Here is a 21,572-nt window from a genome sequence, read left to right on the forward strand (position 1 = left end):
AGTCCTGGAAGACTGCAATCAAAATCTCTCTGGGGAGCAGAGCTGGCTGCTCCACTCAGCGGATGGCCACACTAGAGTGAAAGCAGAGGGGCTGGGCCTTGGCAACAGCTACCCCAGGATCCCAGGGGCTGGGCTGGCTCCTTGATTGGGCCCCTTAGCAGCTCAGTCTGAGTGGCTCCCATCTGACCTGAGCTCTGTGCGTCTTCTCCTCCTCTCGACCCTTTGTCCTCTAGAACAAAGGTTCTTGATTTCTGTATGTGTCATGGACCCCTTTGGTGGTCTGATGAAACTTATGGACCCCTTCTCAGAATGTTTTTAAATGCCAAAAACACACAGGATTGCAAAGAAAACCAATTATACTGAAATAAAGTTATTAAAATATTTTTTTAAAAAGTCTGTGGACCTCAGGTTAAGACCTCCTCCTCTAGACCTTGCCATTAAAGTCCTATAGTGTGGTAAGAAGAAAGGCAGCTGAGGTCTGTCCATTGCTTCCTGGGGCATGATCTTGTCCTCTCAGACACAACTCTCTTATGCCTTCCACACAGTTTCCCAAAGTTCCTTAGATAGAACTTCCCCTTCGGCCTCCCAGCACCAGCTTGGCGAGATTCTGTGGTCACTGGGTGTGTGTGGTGGGGAGGTGGAGGGGGGAGAGGGAGAACCATGATCTGCTGACTAAGCAATTTGGTTGCTGGGACAGAAAGCTTCCTGGCTGATTTGGCAACACCAGACAATTCTGGGCATCTCTGGAGTTGGAGGGGGGTGACTCACCATCCTACAGTGCCTGAAGCCAATTGTTCTCAGCTGCGTTACACAGGGCAGCCATTGGTGAGCAAGAGAGGGCAAGACAGGCTCATGAACCAGCTGCTACCCTCAATGTGGTCTGCAGACTCTGAGACAAAGACACTTCCTGCTGCTTCAGTCCAAGGCTGTGCAGGGGTAGAGGGGGAAGGTGGGGGAGAATCTCCAGGTCCCCACCCAATGGCCAGTGCTAACAGAACCTCCAGGGACCCATGACAGCTGGCAGCCAGGCCAATTCCTCCAGAGGTCTACCAGGGTAGCAATGCTCAGTAATTCATTTTTTAGAATCATAGAATGTTTTAGAACTGGAAGAGATCTTAATATTATCTAAAACTGGTGACTAATTGCTCCCTTCTCTGAACTATTACACTACATGAAAGACTGAGCCACCCACTATCTTGTGTTGGTCCATATTCTTCTGTACTTGGTCTTCTCTTCCCAACTAGACCTGAAGGTCTTCAAGCTTCAAGCTAAACTTCCTGTGTCTCTTCTACAAAGCCTAGCACAGGCTTGCACCGAAGGAGACCTCGAGCCCTCCTTGCTGTCTCTGTCTCGCTTGTATAGTTGACACTTCTGGTCAGTGGCAAAGCCCAGGCTGATGATCTGAAAAAATGACTTTCACTTTTCTCTTGGCACAGAGACAAATACACGGCTTCATCTATACTTTGCTATATGCACAGTATTATAAATTTGTACATATCTCCTGGTGGGTGGTAGACAGGGGAAGCAAGCTATGACATCCTCCATGAGTCTCGCAAATGTGTCACAATCAAACACGAAAAGCTAGTGGCTAATATTTACATTGCACTATTAGGGTTGCCAAGAACTTTAGTAGCACTTTTGATCTTCACAAAAACCCCGTGAGGGGAATGCTTTTCTTATTCCCATTTTACAGATGAGAAAACTAAGGTTAAGAAAAGCTAAATGATTTGCCCTGGGTCACACAGTTAGTGTCCTGACCTCAAAGCCAGTATGCGATCCACTATCCACTTAGTGCACTGATGCTCTACAGACAAACTCTGGTCACTAATGGGTAAACGATTTCATTTTTCTGAGCCTTAGATTTCATCTGTAAAAAAGAGGGACTTCAACTAGAGAAGACTTCCAAAGTTCTTTCCAGTTCTTAATGATTTATGACAGCCAGAAGAACTGTCTCCATATATTAGCAGGAAAGATCGGGTACTAGTTTTGAATGGTAAGAGGAACAGAAGAGCTGGGTTAGAGATGCAGTCAGAGGAAGGCCAGGAGGGTGGGCAGCCCTCTCAGAGCAAGATGGTGAGGCCATTGATGGCCAGGTCACATGAAAGAGCAGACCATTTAGTCTGAACCCTGTGCCAGACAGTTCAGCTAGATCAGGACAAAGAAAGGTGGAAGGGATGTTATGGATGGATCATCTAGTTCAATTTCCTCATCCTACTGAGAAACTGAGACCTGGAGAAGATTCGCTCAGGGTCAAAAAAAATAGTAAGGAGCAGAGGTATGCCTCAAATCTGGGGTCTCTGATCCCAAATTCAAGTATGGCATCCTTTCCTGAGGCTAAGAGAGGAAAGGGAAAGACAGAAGGCTGTCCAGGCTAGACCAGGCAGGCACTAGATGCAGCATGAGGAAAACACAGAAGGCTTCCCAGCCCACTGTCATGTGATCCTAGCCAGTAAAGGCTAAGTAGGGAAAAGAAAGAAAAGGAAGGAAAACCCACAGGTGGAGCAGGCACTGAACTGGAGATCCTGCCACAAAAATAGCCTTCTTCTGGCCTGACCCCCACAGGTACTGATGGGAGCTGAGATTCTGGCTTGAGAGAACCTGAGGGAGACCCAAGGATTGCCACCTAGAAAGGCAGAACTTAGCTTAAGGTAAGGAAGACTCCAAAGGGATTCAGAGAATACAATGTTCCTCTGGAGCAAGAAGAGAGGAAAGGCAGTGAGGGGAAGGCCCCTGTGCCAAGGCATTTGGGAAATAAACTTATGTGGATAGTCCTGTTGGCAGGGGGGATCCTGGAAAACACTTGGGCATCAACCAAGGGATCTAAGAAAGTATCAAAGGATGCTAGACTTAGGTGCGGCCTCAAGGATATACTGAGGGAAATATTATGGCACAGTGGAAAGAATAAGAAGTTTGGAGTCAGGAGATGTGGGTTCAATACCTAGGTCAGTCATTAAATGACCAAAGGCAAGTCATTTTTAAAAAACTTTCTGAGCTCTCGTTTCTGCATCTGTAAAACCAGGGCAGTAATACCTACACTAATTACCTTATAGAAATGCTATAAGGAAACTGGTTTGTGAATCCTAAAAAGCTATCTATCCAGCTATCTAAATGTGAGCTACTATCCCAAACAGTCCAACCCTTTCATCTTCATGAAGGGACTGAGGCTCAGAGAAGGGGTGGCTTGTGCCTAAGATCAAAATGGTGGCCAGTGGCACTGTAATGTACATAGAATCAGAGAACAAGAATCCTTCTTACAACACCCCTGGCATAAGAAGCAGCAGCTGCTGTTCAATGTTCCCAATCATGGAGAACTCACTAACTACCCCATGAAGCAGCAAGTTCTATTGCTGGACAGCTCTCATTCTTCAAAATCCCTTCCTTGTGTTGAGCCACACTTCTTAAGTTCCACTCACTGGTTCTAATTCCCACCTTCTTAGAGTGACTCAGAATAGGCTGATTCCCTACAAGACAGCTCTGCAACTGTCTAAAGATAGCAGCCCAAGTCTCTTCTCCTTCAGGCTAAATTTCCCCACATGACATGATTTCTAGACCCTTCACTATTACCTTGTTGCTGTCTTCTGGACATGCTCCAGTTTATCAATGTTCTTTTTCACCCAGACCTGAACACAATATTCCAGACGCAGTTTTGAATGTAGAGTACAATGGCACTGTCATTTCCCGTGATCAGGACACTATACTCATATTAATGTAGCCCAAGATTGGGTTAGCTTTATTAGCACTGGGCTAAGATTGAGTTAAGAGTTTTTTTAAGCAGCCATATCACACTTAACTGCCAGAGCCTTGGGAAAGAGTCCTCATGGGGAGAAACAGGTGATAAACAACAGTGGGTGAATGTCACAAAGATCTCTACTGGGCTCTGTGACGCCCACAGTTCTCCATCCTGAACCAGCTACCTTTCCTTACCTGATCTCTTTTTGACAAACATCCCTCTTCTCTTTACCCATCCCCCTAGGAAGGAGGATGAAGAAAACCCATCACTCTTCTGTCAAGGATGAGAATGACATAATATAGAACTAACCACAGGAAGGAAGGAAGGTCACAACCACTTCCAGGCTTGTGGCATCACAAGGGTGGTATTGTAATTGTTTAGTCTTGTCAGACTCTTTGTGATCCCCTTTGGGGTTTTCTTGGCAAAGATACTGGAATGGTTTGTTATCTCCTTCTCCAGCTCATTCCACAGATGAGGAAACTGAGGCAAAGAGGGTGAAGTAACTTGTCCAGGGTCACACAGCTAGTAAGTGTCTGAGGCCAGATTTGAACTCAGGAAGATGAATCTTCCTGACTCTAGGCCTGGAGCTCTATCCATTGCACCACCTAGCTGCCTGAAGTGTATTAGTATTTAGTATTTTTCAAAGTACTTTCACAACTCTTTTCTCAATTTGTTCCACGCATGATACTGCGGAGTAAGAAAGAATAGCACGCTACAGCAGAAAACACACTGAATTTGAACTTAGGAGACCCTGCTGTCTATTACCTACTTCCCCTCACTGAGCCTCAGTTTTCCACCTAGAACATGACGGTGTTGAACTGCATCTCTTGCTGGCCCTGTAGCCTAATTCTAAGAGACATCAGGATCCCTGTCCCCACAGACAAGGAATCTGAAGTTCAAAGTCCTGACATGATCTACTTTGAATCATGCATCTAGCCGCAGCAGAGCCCACACTCTGGCCTCTTGATGCCAGCCTGGAGCCATCAGAGAGAAGATATGGCCCTGCCACCACAGGGGCCAGATGATCCATCCCTCCAGCCCCATCAGGCCCCTCAGCACCCCTTGGGGGCCAGCTCAGGCCATTCTCACTCTGGGCTGATGCTCAAACAGGCAGAGATTTTAGCAGAGACATAATCCAACAAGAAACTGGGGAAGAAATCAGGACACAGAGTTCTATCCCCCAGGGCAAACTACGCAGGAGGCCAAACTCTTCATCTGACAGTGAACAAGGGGGAGTGGAAGGGAGTGCCGAGCCTAGACAGAACACTCTTCTTTTTCCCAAGTTGCTATACATCCCCATTAATGAAGGAAGTGTTTTTTGCCATTTCAAGTACATTTAATTCCCACAATTGCCATCAGGCAAACTGCCATACTGTCCCACCACCACACAGTCCCTTGCTTGTGTCCTGGTTTCTATTTCACAACTTTTGCGATTCTCCCTAGGTACAAAAATCATCACAGAAGGAAGGAGCTGGACCTTAGGAGGGCTGCTCCTCAACCAGGAGAGGCATCTCTGGCCCTCTGAGAACATCAGGGGATCCTCAGGAGAAGGCCTGGCCTCCCAAACGTGAAACATTGCTTAGAATGAAGGTGGGTTGGGGGGAAAGGTTCTGAGGGGCACAGACCTCTTTGAGGAGACTCAGAAGGGAAGGTGAAGACAAGAATCAAGCACAGAGACTCTGGACACTGGTATTATCTCAAGTCTCAAGCAGGTTTCCTGAGTCTCTTTTAATTGACTCCCTAAACCTGGTGGGAAGATTACCCAGAGAACCAACCCAAAGGCCTTGCAAATGCAGGACTACATAAAGACTCAGGCATAAGAAGAGCAAAAGGGACAATGGGAAGGCAAGGAACTCAGCTGCCAGCATTATGGACTAGGGAACCAAGGGACAGGAAGTCAAGTTATACTGAACCCAGTCCAGTTGGAACTCAATAGATTCTTATCAATGAGCAGAGCCATCAGCTAAAGGAACTCAAGGAAGGCAGGGCAGAGGAGGTCAGCCCTTCTTTCTGTGTTCCTCCCAACCCTCCAGCAAATCAGTATGACAGTAAAGAGTAACTGTACCAACCATTCACCCCCAATCTATTACTAGAGAGTGTGAAGGGGGTTTAGGGCCTTCTCTGGAATAGTGGGAGAGCTCTGTTTTCTCCTCCCCCCACATCCTTTCACCCTGTTCCCCCACTTTCCATCCCCTAGAAAACTACCCAATTATATGTGAAAGGCCAAATGAGGGCACTCTGTACTGTAAAGGGGTCCCAGAAAATTTTCATTGGGAGCTTGGACTTGAGGTTTTTTTAGGTAATGCCCTGGGGGTACTGTTGGCCAATTCCTTTAGTCACAGCAGGGGATGGTCCTTCACCCTCAGACCCCTGGGGTAGGGAGAGATCCAAGTAGCAAGACAGGAGTTTGGGAAGGAACAAACTCAAATCTCTAAGCCCTCTCTGACCCAGCAAAGATCCCATCCCAAGGAAGGCATCCAGGGCAGAGTGAAATGGACCTGCTCTTTCCAGCTCGCTTGCTGCAAGGACCAGGCCCATCTAACTTAAAGCAGATTCCCAGGACTGGCTCAGGTGTCCCGCTCTGGGTTCTGAAGGACAAAGCTCTTGTTGCTCCAGAGCTTGTGTAAGGGGCCACTCCCTGTGGGAGAGGGAGGGAGGGAGGGGTGAGAAGCATTAGGGACAGGAAGCCTAAGCCCAGTAATAGGCATGTTCCCTTGCAAGGCCTTCCTAGGGCTATCTCTGGGGCACACCTGTTTGTCACACAGGCCCAAAGAGCTGAGTATTTTTATAGGTAACTAAGGAACAAAAGAGGACCAAACATAGCTCCTGGAATGACCAGCTCCCTAATAGAGGGGACGGGCTGTGTAGACCAGGGTTATAAGGAACCATCAGAACTGGTCTCACCCTCTCTGGCTGTTCTATTAACTTAGAGCACACTCATAAAAGCTGGAAAGCCACATGTCTTACTACAGGGTCACTTATCTTCTCCACCCTCTCTCCCCTCCCTCCCCACATCCCCATGTGGGTTACAGTTCCTTTTGGCTAGATGATCATAGCCAAGAGGCAGACAGGTTGCTTTTCAAGCTCTGGATGGAGTAAGAAAGTCCATTCTAAGACAAGGAACATCTTTTTTCAAAGCAGTCAGAGGATCCTGGCTGAGATAGGACTTAGAAGATCAGAGGGCCAAAGAAACATACTCATTTACAAAAAAATCACACAGCTAGGAAGCATAAGAGTTGGGGCTAGAAGCTGGTTTTCTGGGCTCCCAAGTTGGTGCTCCATTATACCTCCCTCCATCTCTAACCAGTTCAGCTGCCTTCGAGTACATAAGGGGGAGCCAACCTGTTGTCTGTTTATCACTCCACTCCAATGTGCTGCAAGGACCGAGCTCTCTACTGCCTTAGTGGCAGGAATCTAATCCTTACGTGATGAAGTCCAGGAAGCTGGCCAGTGGTTCATAGGCATGATTCCTCATGTGGCGGAACTCTACCACCATCTTCTCCTTGAGTTTGTCATCAATGACTGACACTGTGAGTGGGGATGCCTCATTCGCCAGGAAGTTCCCATAGTCTGTGCTCTGGAGGTGTAGTTTCAGATCTAGAGCCCAAAGGGGTATGGGAAGGAAGGAGGGAAAAAAGAATATGTCAGAAGAAGTCTGATATCTCACTTATAGACACTTGCCCCTCCTCAAATTTCTGTACTGTCTTGTACCAACCCCAAGGCATAGTTCCTGGCTAACAAAATGGTAATCTTTGGCATCTTATGAGTTCAATTCCAAATCTTTCATTTTATAAAGAAATTAAGTGGCTTCTCTAAAATCACACAATAGCCAGCTGAGACTAGAATCCAGGTCTTCTGACTCCCAGGGAAGTCCTTGTTTCACTACACTGTCTTGCTGTGAAACTCAGGCCTGTTATTCCCAAAGAACAACCCTCCTAAAGTTCCATCAGAACCCTTGACCTTCCTCACCTCTAACCCCAAAGCTCTGAAATTCTGTGTGTCTCACTTTCCTACCCATCTTAGAGGATAAAGGACTAGGATGCCACAGGGATCCTACAAACACAAGTAAGAAGTAGCCAAAGAAACTAGGCCTAGCACAAAACTGCTCCAGGAGCCCAACAGCCGAAATCCTTTGCCATATCCAGGAGGCTGGACGGGAAAGGCCTGGCTTATCTCCTCAATGAGCTCCTTCACTTCTAGAACTAGCTCAGTTTCAGGAATATATGACCACCCCCTTTTGCAGGTGGCTGGAGGGGAGGAGAGAGGGAATATCATAAGGCCCATGGTTACCTACCCTGCTCCCTTCCACCTGACCTCCAAATTTCCAGCCCTTGTTCAATGAACGAGGCTAGATTATCATAATTTATCTGCCTACCCCAGTCAGAGGCAATGGAAGACAGGTTGAGGAGACAATTAGAACCCTAGAGATAAAGGGAAATCTCACCTCTAGAGCTGACCACACAGAAGTTTAAAATCAGAGCTCTAGCCTCCTGAGGCCTGCGGTTTGGCATGAGGTCACTTCTATCTTCTCTCTAGTCACCTAACATCATATCCCCACAAATTGTGCCCTTCCTTCCCTCCCCCTCCCCGGTTTTAGAATCTGTGGGAGAAGTCAAAACAGAGGCCTTCACCCCAATGCCAGAGTTTCTTCCTATTCCCCAAATTCCAAAGGGCCAAGACACTAGTCTAGTCTTCAAATAAAACTAGTAACAGGATGAAGATGGGGGTTAAACATGAATCTGTCTAGTTTCTTTCTACCTTTCCCTATAGATATGCCATCAAGCCTCTCTATACATCCCATAGATGATACACAAGTCAATCTCTTCCCTTCCTTCTCAAGCTTCAAGCCCTAGGCAAAATACAACCCTGGGATCTGAAGTCCCAAATACATTAAAAAAAATGAGATTTTCATACAAAGACATTTCTTCCTTTCAATTAAACAAATATTATCAAAACGCCTACTTTTGTTGTAAGGCACTGAGTTAGATGATGACAATGTGAAGACAAAAATGAAAAACGAAACCAAAAACCCATGTGCTACCCTCAAGGAACTTACTCTTTTACCTAGCACCAGGAACAAAGGATTTGAAATAAAACTATCTCAAATTAGTTGATGGCAGGCTAGAAGCGGCAGAGAGGGTGGGGGTGAGGACCAGAGATGGGAAAATACAACTTCCACTGTTACAGAAGTACAGGGAAGGTCATTCAAGTGGAGGGAAGAAGAGGGTGATGGGTCTCAACACAGATCAAATAGAAGCAAGATGCCATAATAATAATAATAGCTAGCCCTTAGGTAGGCCTTTAAGGTTTATAAAGTACTTTGTAAGTTTTTCATTTGATCTCACAATGACTCTGTGAGGCAGGGGGAGGGGAAAGGGAATAAGCATGTATACAGTACCTACTGTGTGCCAGGCACTGTGCTAAGCACTTTACAGATGAAAAATGTGCTCCTCACAACAATTCTGCAAGGCAGGTGCTGTTATTATTCCCATTTTACAGTTAAAGAAACCAAGGCAGGCGGAGGTAGGTGACCTGCCCTGGGCCACACAGCTAGTCCATATCTGAGACCAGATTTGAACTCAAGTCATTGTGACTCCGGGGCCAACCCTATCTACCATGTCACTTTACTGCCGAGATAAATTAAATAGGTGCTATTTTTATCCCCATTTTACAAATGGGGAAATTGAGACTAAGAGAGGTTAGGTGACTTGACCAAGGTCACACAGCCAGTAAGTGCTTGAGGCAGGATTTGAACTCCTATCTCCTGATTCCAAGTCTAACACTCTATCCATTGACCCTCTGACTCCAGGCTCAGGATATATTAAAGGACTTAGTGGTTGCCTCTTAGTGGTCTCTGTAATTAAAAACAAACAACTGATAAATTCTGGACTTGCCCTGATATACCAATGTATTGAATATTTAATATACCAAAGGCAAAACCTACCAGGGATGGGCAGGACAGCTGGGTTTCCTCCCTGGGAAGGACCTGGCCTCGGGCAGATTTGGTCAAGCCATAGGAATGCTGCAGATGATTCTATCTCTGGACATCAGCTTTGTAAGGAGGGAAACCCAGCCTAAGGGTAAAGGCCAAACCCCTGGGAGACAGCCATGAAATAGAATCTACAAGTGGCAGCATGGTGGAAGGAAAGAACACTGGATTTAAAGTCAAAAGACCTGTAGCTCAACCAGGCTGTAGCTATGGCTTTGGACAAGTACAGAATCTCAGAAGGGCCACAGTGGCCAGCTAGTCCAAGCAGTCAGAAGCCGACAAATGTTTACTACAATACATTCAGCAAGTGATCGTTCTACCTTTGCTTGAAGAGCTCCAGGGAGGAGAAACCCCTGACCTCCCAAGTCAGCCATACTATTTTTGCAAAGCTCTAATTGTTCAGCAATTTATTGACCCAGAAAGTTTAAACCAGCAAATGTCTTGGTAACTTCCACCCAATGTTCCCAACTCTGCCCTCAGGTCCTTTCCTTTTTCCGGGGCTCTTCCTTCTATAAGATGATTGCTAAGATCCCTTCCAGCTGTACATGCTATGATTTTAAAAATCCAAGAATTTCCCTGTCCTGAGGCCTAGAGTCAGCACAGGGGAGCACCAGAGCTGAAAGCCATGATGGATAAGAACTTAAGATAAGAACACCATGTTCTCCTGTCTGGTACAATAATACAAGCTAGCCCAACAGCTGCTAGCCCAAGACTGCCTATTTGTCTATCACATTCACTACCCTGATAAAATCAACAGTGATAGCTGATAGAATCAACAGTGATAGCTTATCTTTAGGGCTAGGGCTACTTCCTCTACTGCTGTCACATCATGGTTAGTAACAGAACAAACTTTTCCCAGAGGTCACTGGGTACTCAGTAAAATGCTGATGGCGGGAGGCCTACTGTATCACTTCTCAAAGAGAGGGCACAGCCTGGTCCTAAATACAGGGAGGGTGTGAGGTATGGGGGAAAGACCACTGTATTTGGCACCAGAAGATCTGGGTTAGAATCTGGGACCTGCCACTAAATACATCTGTGACCATGAGCAAGAATTTTCCTGAGTCTCAATTACCTTATCTGAAAAAAAAAAAGATTTAGACCAGATGATTTTGAAGTTTCCTTAATTGAAATGAATTTAATCAAACACTGTTTGGAAGAGATGCTCAAGGATCTACAATAGCTTGCTATTTCCTAGTGTATTGAGTTTTAGCTCCACTGGGAATTCAAGACCCCTCCACCAACCAGTCTCGAACTACCCATACAACCTTCATTTCCACTACTTCTTAACAAAGACCTCCTATGCCAATCAGATTAGTCTCCTTACCATCCCACGACCTGAATTCCACTCCTGTCTCAGTGGTATTACTCATCTTTCTTCACCAATCCAATCGTACCTATTTGGAGACAGCTTTCCTAATTACTCCAGATCACAGTATATTCTCTTCCCTTGCTGACATCCAGGACGACTTAGCTAGAACCACACACTCTGGACTGGTTTATATGTACACTTTATTGTTCTTTAATTTGTTGTCTTCATGTAGCTAAGTTTTATGTAAACTCCTTGGAGGCAGGGATTATGTTTTCTCTCATATCCCACCATATTTAGCACAAAACTACTCACAATATTCAATCAATGAATACCTGATTTTCTGTGTGCAGCAGGGAGATTTAAGACCTCTGACTACACAGTGAGAACCAGATGGACATGAGGAAAAAAATGATCCCAGTGAGTGCTGTTCTGAAGACAGGAAGCAGACCCTTACTACAAAGACCCTTCCCCTTTGGCAAATAATTTCTGATTCCTAGAATTCAGTTTCCTCATTTGTAAAATGTAGAAGCTGGACAGACTACGATCTCTAGGGATTCTTTGAACTTGCACACTGCTCTGATGCTATACCTTGAGCCAAGACAAGACAACGGGCAACTGAATGGGTACAAACAAAAGGTCTCCATCTGTAGCTCTTATACCTTGTTTCCCCAAGTGATTTTCTGAGCTAAGTAGAAAGTATCCCCCCATCCCCACAAGCATCTGATTGCAGAAGATGTAGCTGGTACATGGAGGAGAGGGGACCTGGGCACCTTGGGAGCTTGGATCCAGACAGAATGTTACACTGGGTAAAACCCTTGCAGTACAGCCCCAATCTCACCAGCAGACCTAGAGACAGATACCTCTCCTCCTGGGACTTCTGCTATCACCCAAGAAATCCTGGAGTGAGGCTGCAAGGAGGGAATAATAACAAAGCAGGTAGTTGACCTTGCCCCAGGTCCCTGGTTGGCACTAAATTCTATAAGGGAAGGGTTCTCTTGCCACCCCCCATAACATCCAGCTCAGGACTAGGCATGCATGCAGTAGGTATTTCATAAATGCTTCTGTTGCCTGAAAGTCTGTGCTATGCTGACATTGAACATTCTGAAGCTTGTTAGTGCCAAGACTTTCTGGAATAAGTGACAGGGATGGGATCTGCCTCGTGGTTTCTACTTGGAGCAAAGGAAGTCCGAAGGGACTTTGCCGAGAATCACTCTAAAAGCCCAAGAAGTTTTTGTTACCAGGAAATTAATTTTAAAAAGCCACTGGGGGAGCTGTGGAGGGGCCTTTCCAGACCATTCTCCCTGGCATGGTCCCATTTCTCCCCACGAACTGGAGAGAGGTGACAGCTTACCAGTCATTGAGGTGACCCAAAGAGGGGTCTGGGGAATGTGACTCTCAGAGCCAGGGCCAGTTAATCCCTCTGCATGTTCTAGGGGGTGGCTTTTCATAGTCCAAGACAGCCAGACAGAGACCACACAGGGATTCTGAACTACCATTGACCCTGCTCTAGAAACCCAGCCACCCAGGGACAAGGCAAGAGAACAACTTCACATCTTCACTTTTGATTGACGCTGCAGCCCTTGGAGCGAGGAGGCTGGGGGAGCCTGAGGGTCCAGTGAGCTCCTGCAGGCTGCATTCTATACTGGATTCAAGCTGCTCCTTCTCACAGGGACTCCTGCAGAGTCCTGTTCTGCATGAGGAGGGCTATGTGACTGGGCTAATGAGCTCGAGGAGGAGGGGAAGTCTGGAACTCATTGTGGGCTTCGTGGGAGACCCAGTCATACAATGCTACTACCCAGGTTCCCCCACCCTGATGGATATTTAGGAGGAGCCACTGACCACTTGGAACCATGAAGGCTACAAGGATGCACATAGCTTGGTATCCTGGGGCTGGGTTCTGAGATGGTATGATGACAACCTGCCAGGCTGGGCATAATGCCTCAACATCCCAGTGATAACAGACATCAAGTTGGCAGAGAGTTTTAGTGACACAAAGAATCTCAAACATGCTTAAGGGTGCAGCAAAGTCTGCAATTCTAGTTCGTACAGGATCCTAGGGACAACAGGGATCTCAGATCATTTTTTTCTAACTCATCTACTCAACCCTATGCTCCACTCAGCTCTAATCCTCTGTTCAACACACCCAAAGATGAGGCTGGAGTTGGAGGAAGGAAAAGGGTTAGAGAAAATCACAGAGTAACAGATTTAGGCTAGAAGGCCATCAAGTCCAAGCTTCTCATTTGATAGGTAAGGAAAAGGAGGCCCAGGGATTGCCCAGGTCCCTGGGTCCCTGGGAAGCCAGCCCTCTCTTGCTCCAAGTCCAGAGCCTTATCAACACCAAGGAGTCATCTACTCCCCAAGGAAGGTGCTTTCTTCGCACCCTGGACTATTCGAATGACAATGAGATAGCTTAGCAGAAGTTCTTCTTGTAATCTGGCCCAAATCTTTCATTGTATTATCAGTCCGCATATAAGCAGGGGGGTCCTTACTGGCAGCATGCCCCAAATTCTGAGATTTTTGTTTGTTACAGCTCAGACATATGATTTCATTGGAACAGAAAATTCCTGATGAAGAAACTCTCTTTACTAATACTAATACAAATCAGCAACTGGCTGTAACTGGTCTTTGAGAGATACCTAGAGAACTCAGAAGTTAAGTGACTTGCCATCATATTGGGGTTTTCCAGACTCTGAAATTAATCCTCTATTCACTACAACAACATGCTGCCTCCCTATGAGATTGTACAGTAAAGTAAGTCATAATAATTAATCAATCAAGTATTTATTAAATGTTTACTATTTGCCAAGCACTAGAGATATAAGGCAAGAGTGCAAAACAGCTCCTGTCTTCAGTGAATTTGCATTTTAATGAGGGAGATAATCAGGGCCATCCCAATGCATCCCCCGCAATCTCCAGCCATCCTGCTGAATATCAGGCCAAGGAACCCAGATGGCTCTGGAGGAGAAAGTGAGGCTGGTGACCTTGCACAGCCCTGCCTCACTCAAATCAAAGTCAACTGCAAGTCATGTCATCATTGTCCTAATGTTGTGATCCTCTTTGAGAACGAAGGACAAACACAACAAAATAAAAACATAAAAGATACAGAGTAGATGAAAGGTAGGCTTTGAGGGGAAGGTATCAGCAGCTAAAGGGATCAGGAAAAACATCCTGAAGGAGGGAGGGTTTAAGCAGAGTCTTAAAGGAAGCCAGAGATCCTTTGAAGTGGATGATAGGCAGAAGAGCATTCTGGGCATGGGACAGGAGATGCACCATCTTGTGTAAGGAACAGCAAGGAGGCTGGTGTGTGCAAGGGAGGAACGTGTAAGAAGAATGTAAAGCTGGGAAGGGGCCAGATTGTGAAGATCTTCAAATGCCAAGGCGAGTTTAGATTTGATTACAGGAAACCATTGGAGTTTAGGTGGATGACACAGTCAGATGTGTGCTGCATTTTGGCAGCTGTGTGGAGCACAGAATGGATGGGGAGAGACTTGTGGCAGGGATTCCAATTAGAAGGCTACTGAATAGTCCAGGGACTGAACTCTGATTGTAGCTGATGAGAATCCCCAAACTTAAGAAAGTATAGAGAGAAAAGGGCCAAGGAGAAAGCTTTAGAATATACCTGCAGTTAGTGGGCATGATGTGAAGAACTAGCAAAATATTGACTGAGGAATGGCCATACAAGTAGGAGAATCAGGAGAATGGTTGTGAAAACAGAGAAAATAGAGTCTCCAGAAGAGATGGAGGTGAACAGTGTCAAATGCTACAGAGAAGTCACTAAGGCAATTGTGTGGCAATTAAGAGATTACAGGTAATGTCAGACCAGCAGTTTTGAAATTTTTTTGTGTCATGGACCCCTTTTCCAGTCTTGAAGAGCCGATAGATCCCATTTAAAGTCATAATTGAAGGAAATACAGTTTAGTTAGAAGTTAATAAAAATAAAGGTGTAGGGTTTTCCCCCCATTGAAGTTCATGAACCTCCCAAAATCTATCCACAAGTCCCCTAAAATCTACTGCTTTAGACAGAGCAATTTCAAATAAATGAGACCAGAATCCAGATTATAGAAGGTTTAGAAGAGAGTGAAATGAGAGGGAGTGGAGGCCCAGAGTACAGACATCTTTTCCAAATTTAGCTAGGAAGAGGAGAGATAGGAATATAGTTAGTGGGCATGGTAGGATCAAGTGAGATTTTTTTTTTCTTTCAAAAGATGGTAGAGACAGTTGTATTTATAGGCAGCAGGGAAGGAACCAATAAAGGAGAAACCGAAGATTTGAGAGTGAGAAATAATGATGAGAGGCAATCTTCTGGAAAACACGGGGAAATAAAGGACCAAAGGTACCTGAAGAGAGGCTGGCCTTGGGAAGGAATCTGACTACCTCTTCATCAGATGCTGGAGCTAAGTGAGGATGGTGAGGGATGAGGTCAGTGGGATGTAAGATGAGGAGGGTCCTCGTGGCAAATGGCCTGAATTTTTTGGATGAAGAATAAGGTGAGATCCTTAGCTGCAAAGGTCCTAGAGATAGTAAGGAATTATTAGGGAAGGGGAATGGTATGGAAGGCTTAAGGAGAATAGAGGTTTGGAAAGCTACCCTGGTAAGTGGGAAAAGAAATCAATTAGAGAGGAGCAGGACTTCCTTGTTGCAGATGAGGGTCCAAGTAAGATTAGATATTATAAAATTATAGTGAACCTAGTCAGCATGGTTTAATGATTTCCTCCAGTTTGATGTGAATAGAAGTGAAGAAAGCATAGAGTTAAAGTAATCCAAAGGTTTTGGCAAGGGGTAATTGGTGATAGAACAAGGAAACTAGGGATTGGAGAGTAAAGAATGATGAAATGGATCACCAAGGCATTGTGTCATGAACCCTTTTTTCAGTATGGAGTATAGACCCCCTCTAAATTCAGGCAGGAAACAGTGTTTCAGTTAGTGATTGGTAAAAATAAAGAGAGGAAGGTGGGGATAGCCAGAGCTGGGGTGATGGTCTGGGATAGTACAGAGGAATGGAAAGAGTAGCAGTGATGAGGATGGTAGTAACATTTATACACCTATGTGCAAGGCACTGTGCTAAGTACTATACAATTATTATCTCATTCGATCCTCACAATTATCCCCATTTTACAGATGAGGAAACTGAGGCTGACCGAGGTTAACTGACTAACCCAAGGTCACCCAGCTGGTAACTGGTGGAGGTCAAATTTGAACTTGGATCTTCCTGACTCCAGGCCCACTGATCTACCCACTGCACCACTACATCACCTAGCTGCCTCTCAATTCATCCTAAAGAGTTTAGGTTTTGGACAAGTAAGGCTTAAGGAGAGATGGAAAGAAAAAAGATTATGATCTGATGAAGGAATTACAGAGTTTCCTGAAGATGGAAGCAAAGCACTTGTGAGTAATGGCAAGATCAAGAATATGACCATCCCTGTGTATAGCTGAGGTGGAGCAGAGGTAGGTCATGGGAATTGAGAAGACAGAGGAACTAGGAAGTTATAGTATTTGAGGGGACATTAATGTATATGTTGAAATTCTGTAGTGTGAGTGCAAGGGAAGACTATGAACTAGGTGCAGAACTCATTCAGAAAGGAGAGAGAATATCCTAGGAGTCGGTAGATAATGGCTCCCAGATGGGGTGATAAATATGGATTGCATGAATCTCAAAGGGAGACAGGTTTCAAGTGTGCTTGTAGAGGAGGAGTATGGCAGTAGCAATGGAGGACAGGAAGAGGTTCAACTCTTTCACTTGGACCATTAATGCTGGAGTATGAGTAAAAATGGTGGCACAGTAGATAGAGCACCAGTCCTGAAATCAGGAAGACTCAACTCTCGAGTACAAATGTGACCCCAGATACCTACTAGCTGTGTGACCCTGAGCAAGTCACTTAATCCTGTTTGCCTCAGTTTCCTCATCTGGAAAATGAGCTGGAGAAGGAAATGGCAAACCACTGCAGTATCTCTGCTAAGAAAACCAGAAATGGGGTCAAAAAGAGTTGGACACCACTGAAAATGACTGAACAACAAATGAGTAAAAATGTAGACACTATTTGAAAGGGTGGCCTAAGATGCACTGTCATCTGTAGGAAGAAAAATCTCAGTGAGTGTCAGAAGATGCAAGGAATAAGGGAAGAAGTAGTTTAAGATGGGAGAAAGTTTGACACAGTAGAAGAGTAAATTAGAATGGAAGGGTTGAGGTGGTTATGGGGTTCAGGGGTAGAGTAGAGTATGACTGAAGTAGATGGGAACAAAGAAGTGCACAGATTGAGTTCCTTTTTTTATTTTTGGAGGGGGGAAAGCAGGGCAATTGGGGTGAAGTGACTTACCTCAGGTCACACAGCTAGTAAGTGTGTTAAGTGTCTGAGGCTGGATTTGAATTCAGGTCCTCCTGACTCCAGGGCGGGTGCTCTACTCACTGTGCCACCTAGCTGCCCCCTGACAGATTGAGTTCTAAGAGTAATATTCTAAGAGTTTCCAAAGAGAATAATTTGAATATCAAAGGATAGAGAGGCCTTCTTATGAGATAGGGCTGTGAAAGTCAACCAACATGAAGTAAAATATGTCAGATACCGCTATCATGCAATATTTTTTTAAAATCCTGTGCAAAATCCCAATCAACATTTGATTCATTCTAAGAATTAGTGGAGTTATGATTATAATCAAATGTGATTAAGAATAAGGTAAAATTAGCTTATTGAAACTTACACACATAGATGCAAACATACCCTATTTACTATGAAATGCTGGTCCCCATTTAGAGGATTTACTTTCCTGATACCAATTATAACTGAATAACAGGACCTCCTATATTCCTCTTCTATCCTTAGGAGAGAGAAGACAATAGCTCTTCAGGTTTGAAATGATTCATTGAGCCTGTTAGTTTTCTTTCTGCAGAAGACAACCCAAACCCCTTTAGCTTTTCCTCAAAAGTTTTTATTTCCTTAAGTAAGGACCCTCAGGCAAGACTTGGGCTGGTAGCAAAGGTCCTCCAGTACTGATCCTCAGCTTGTTTCTTCTTTTCTCAAGCTGGGAATAACCTACAACTACTACGTCTTTCCTGCCAGCTTAAGTCTTGGTGAAGGGCCTTTAACGAAGGCAGCTCAAGACACAGAGAAGAGAATGACTAAAAAAAATCTACAAGCAAAGTCTGAAAAATAAATGCAACTCAGAATCAAGCGCAATAAATTTCTATAAGGGATAAAGAAGGAGCTTAAAAGTAATTTAAAAACAAATGAAAAGAATGGTAAAAGTGGTAAGAGCTAAGGAAGAAAGATATGAAAACAAGAATAGCTTGCAAAAAGAAGTACAAAACCTGACCGAGGAAAATAACTCCTTGAAAATTAGAATTGGCCAAATGGAATCTAACGACTCCAAAAAAAATAGGAAATAATTAAAGTCAAGATACAGAAGAAAATGTGAAATATCTCACAAGAAAAACAACTCACCTGGAAAACAGGTTGAGAAGAGATATTTTAAGAGTCACTGAACTACCAAAAGCTATGACTAAAAAAGAACCTAGAAACTATATTTCAACAAACCATAAAACAAAACTGTCCAGATCTCTTAGAACCAGAGGGCAAAGTAGATAGTGAAAAAGCCACCAGTCACCTCCTGAAAGAACCCCGAAATGAAAACTTCCAGAAAACATTAAAGTCAACATCCAGAGCTCCCAAGTCAAGGAAAAAATACTGTAAGCAGCCAGGAAAAGAATTCAAGTAACAAGGAACTACAATCAGGATCATCTAAGATTTAGTAGCCAATATTATAAAAGAGGAGAGAGCTTGAAATATATTCCAGAAAGCACAGGACTTAAGCTTACAACCAAGAATATCCATCAAAACCAAGTATAATCCTATGGAGGGGGAAAAGAAAAGACTTCTATGTATTCCTGAGGAAAAGACCAGAGCTGACATACAAACAAAGGAATCAAGAGAAGCACAAGAAGGTAAACATGAGTGAGAAATAATAAGAGACTAAACAAAGTTAAACTATTTACATTTCTTATAGGAGCAAATGATATATGTAGCTCCTTAGAACTTTATCATCACCAGGGGTCACAGGAGTCTAATTAGACAGAGGGCCTGAGTGTGATTCTGTTGTGTTTGGATGATCTCAGAAGAAAAATGGAATGGGTGAGGAAAAAGAATGCACTGGGAAAAGAGAATGGGAAAAGAAGATTAGGGAAAAACTATCTCACATCAAAGAAGTGCACAAAAAGGAGTTTATACAAAGCGGGATCAGTGGAAGAGAGGGGATGAATGACACTTGAATCTTACTCTCACCTGAACTAGTTAAAGGAGGAAAGAATACACATACATGCACAGTTGGATACATCTTATCCAACAGGTAAACAGGAAGGAAAGGAATTAAGGGAAAAAAGGGTGAAGAAGTTTTAAAAAATAAAACAGACAAGTTATTAGCTAATTTGATTAAGAAAAAGAATGAAAAAAAAAACAACCAAATCACCAGTAACAAAAATTAATTTTAAATTGTTTTTATATGTAATTGGGAAAAATAAAATAATATTCATAAAAAATGAAAAAGATGAATTCAAAACTTATGAAGAAAAAAATAAAACACATGATTAGAAGGTATCTTGCCCAACTATATGCCAATAAAACTCACAATCTAAATTAAATGGATGAATATTTACAAAAATATAAGTTGCCCAGATTAAAAGAACAGGAAGTAGAATACTTAAACAACGCTATCTTAGAAAAAAAATTGAACAAGGCATAAATGAACTCTCACTTCCCCTGAAAAAAAAATGCCTGCACCAGGTGGATTTACAAGTAAATTCTAGAAAATATATAAAGAAAAACTAATTCCAATATTAAGTAAATTATTTGAAAAAATAGGTAAGGAAAGGACTCTATCAAATTCCTTCTATGACACAAATATGGTCTTGATACCTTAATTAGGGAGTAAAGCAGACAAAGAAAACTCAAATTAATATTATGCAAATTTTTAAAATAAAATATAATTAGCAAGGAGACTACAGCAATATCACAAAGGTAATACACTAAGACCAGGCTGGACTTTTATCAGGAATGCAGAGGTGGTTCAATATTAGGAAAGTTGTAAGCGCAACTGACCATATTAATAACAAAAATCATGATTATTTCAACAGATGCAGAAAAAGCTTTTGACGAAATACAATACCCATTCCTGTTTTTTAAAAAAACCACTATAAAGTAAAGGAATAAATGGAGCTTTCCTTAAAATAATAAGCAGTATCTAACCTGAAACCAAGAACAAATATTATCTATAATGGGAATAAGACAGGAACTTTTCCAATAAGATCAGGGGTGAAGCAAGGCTGTCCATTATCACTATTAAAATTCAATATTATACTGAAAATGTTAGTTATAACAATGAGGCAAGAAAAAGAAATTAAAGGAATAAGCATAAGCAAAGAAGAAACAAAACTATCATATTAGTGGATGATATGATGGTTTACTTAGAGAACCCTACAGAATCAACTATAAAACTCACCAAAACAATTAACAACCTCAGCAAAATTGTAGGATATTTTTTAAAAACTCATATAAATCATCTGCATTTCTATACATTACCAATAACATCCAGCAGGACAAGATAGAAACAGAAATGCCATTAAACATAACTACAGACAGCATAAAATACTTGGAAATCCACCTGCCAAGGCATACACAGAAACTATATGAACATAACTACAAAACACTCTTCATATAAATAAATACAGAACTAAATAATTGGAGAAATATTAATTGCTCATAGGTAATCTGAGCCAATATAAAAAAATTACAATATTAACTAAATTTATTTACTCAGTGACATACCAATCAAACTACCAAAGAATTACTTTATAAAGTTAAAAAAAAAAAGAAAGAGGGCTTATTAGTACCTGATTTCAAAATATTTTGGTGCTGGCTAAGAAACAGAGAAGTTTATCAGTGGAAAAAAGTAAGCATGCAATATACAGAAGCAAATGAGCCCAGTAACCTAGTATTTGATAAACCCAAAGATCCCAAATATTGGGGAAAGAGCTCATTATTCAATATAAACTATTGGGAAAACTGGAAAATAGTCTAGCAGAAACTAGGTATAGTCCCAAACCTTACACTGTATACCAAGATATGCCTAAAACATGTACTTAATTTAGACATAAAGAGTGACACCATAAGCAAATTAGGGGAATATGGAAGAAATTATCCGTCAGATATGTGGATAGGGGAAGAGTTCATAACTACTTAAGAGACAGAGAGAGTTTGCAGGAGCTAAGATGGTGTAACCAGAATTGTCTTTGTTTTCTTTGAGTGACTCAATTTATCTAAGTGAGCTTTACTAGGTGCTAAGCCCCAGGCCCAAACCTCATTAGGTGTTAACGTAATCCATGTGGATGTGAACCTCCCAGGATCCTAAGGGGAGGGGCCAACTCAAGAACCAATCACCAGAGCCTGAGCTCTGGTGATTCAGATGATGTCTGATGTCTGAAGCCCTATAAGAAGGGAGGACAGAGCCATTTGTTCGGGGCTCTGGAGATGGTGTTGATGAGGAGACTCCGAGCAGCTGTA

General features: G+C 43.2%; 1 protein-coding gene across 1 annotated transcript in view; it reads right to left on the bottom strand.

Annotated features, from left to right (window-relative positions):
* The window catches only part of ATP6V0D1 (ATPase H+ transporting V0 subunit d1), a 102,394-nt gene that overhangs the window by 34,347 nt on the left and 46,475 nt on the right, over positions 1-21,572 (bottom strand). Inside the window, exon 2 of the mRNA XM_036750771.1 lies at positions 7,156-7,327. Coding sequence (XP_036606666.1) covers positions 7,156-7,327 — 172 coding nt within the window. The remainder of the gene's footprint in view (positions 1-7,155; positions 7,328-21,572) is intronic.

The sequence above is a fragment of the Trichosurus vulpecula genome, chromosome 3, assembly GCF_011100635.1.
Source record: "Trichosurus vulpecula isolate mTriVul1 chromosome 3, mTriVul1.pri, whole genome shotgun sequence".
NCBI classification, from domain to species: Eukaryota; Metazoa; Chordata; class Mammalia; order Diprotodontia; family Phalangeridae; genus Trichosurus; species Trichosurus vulpecula.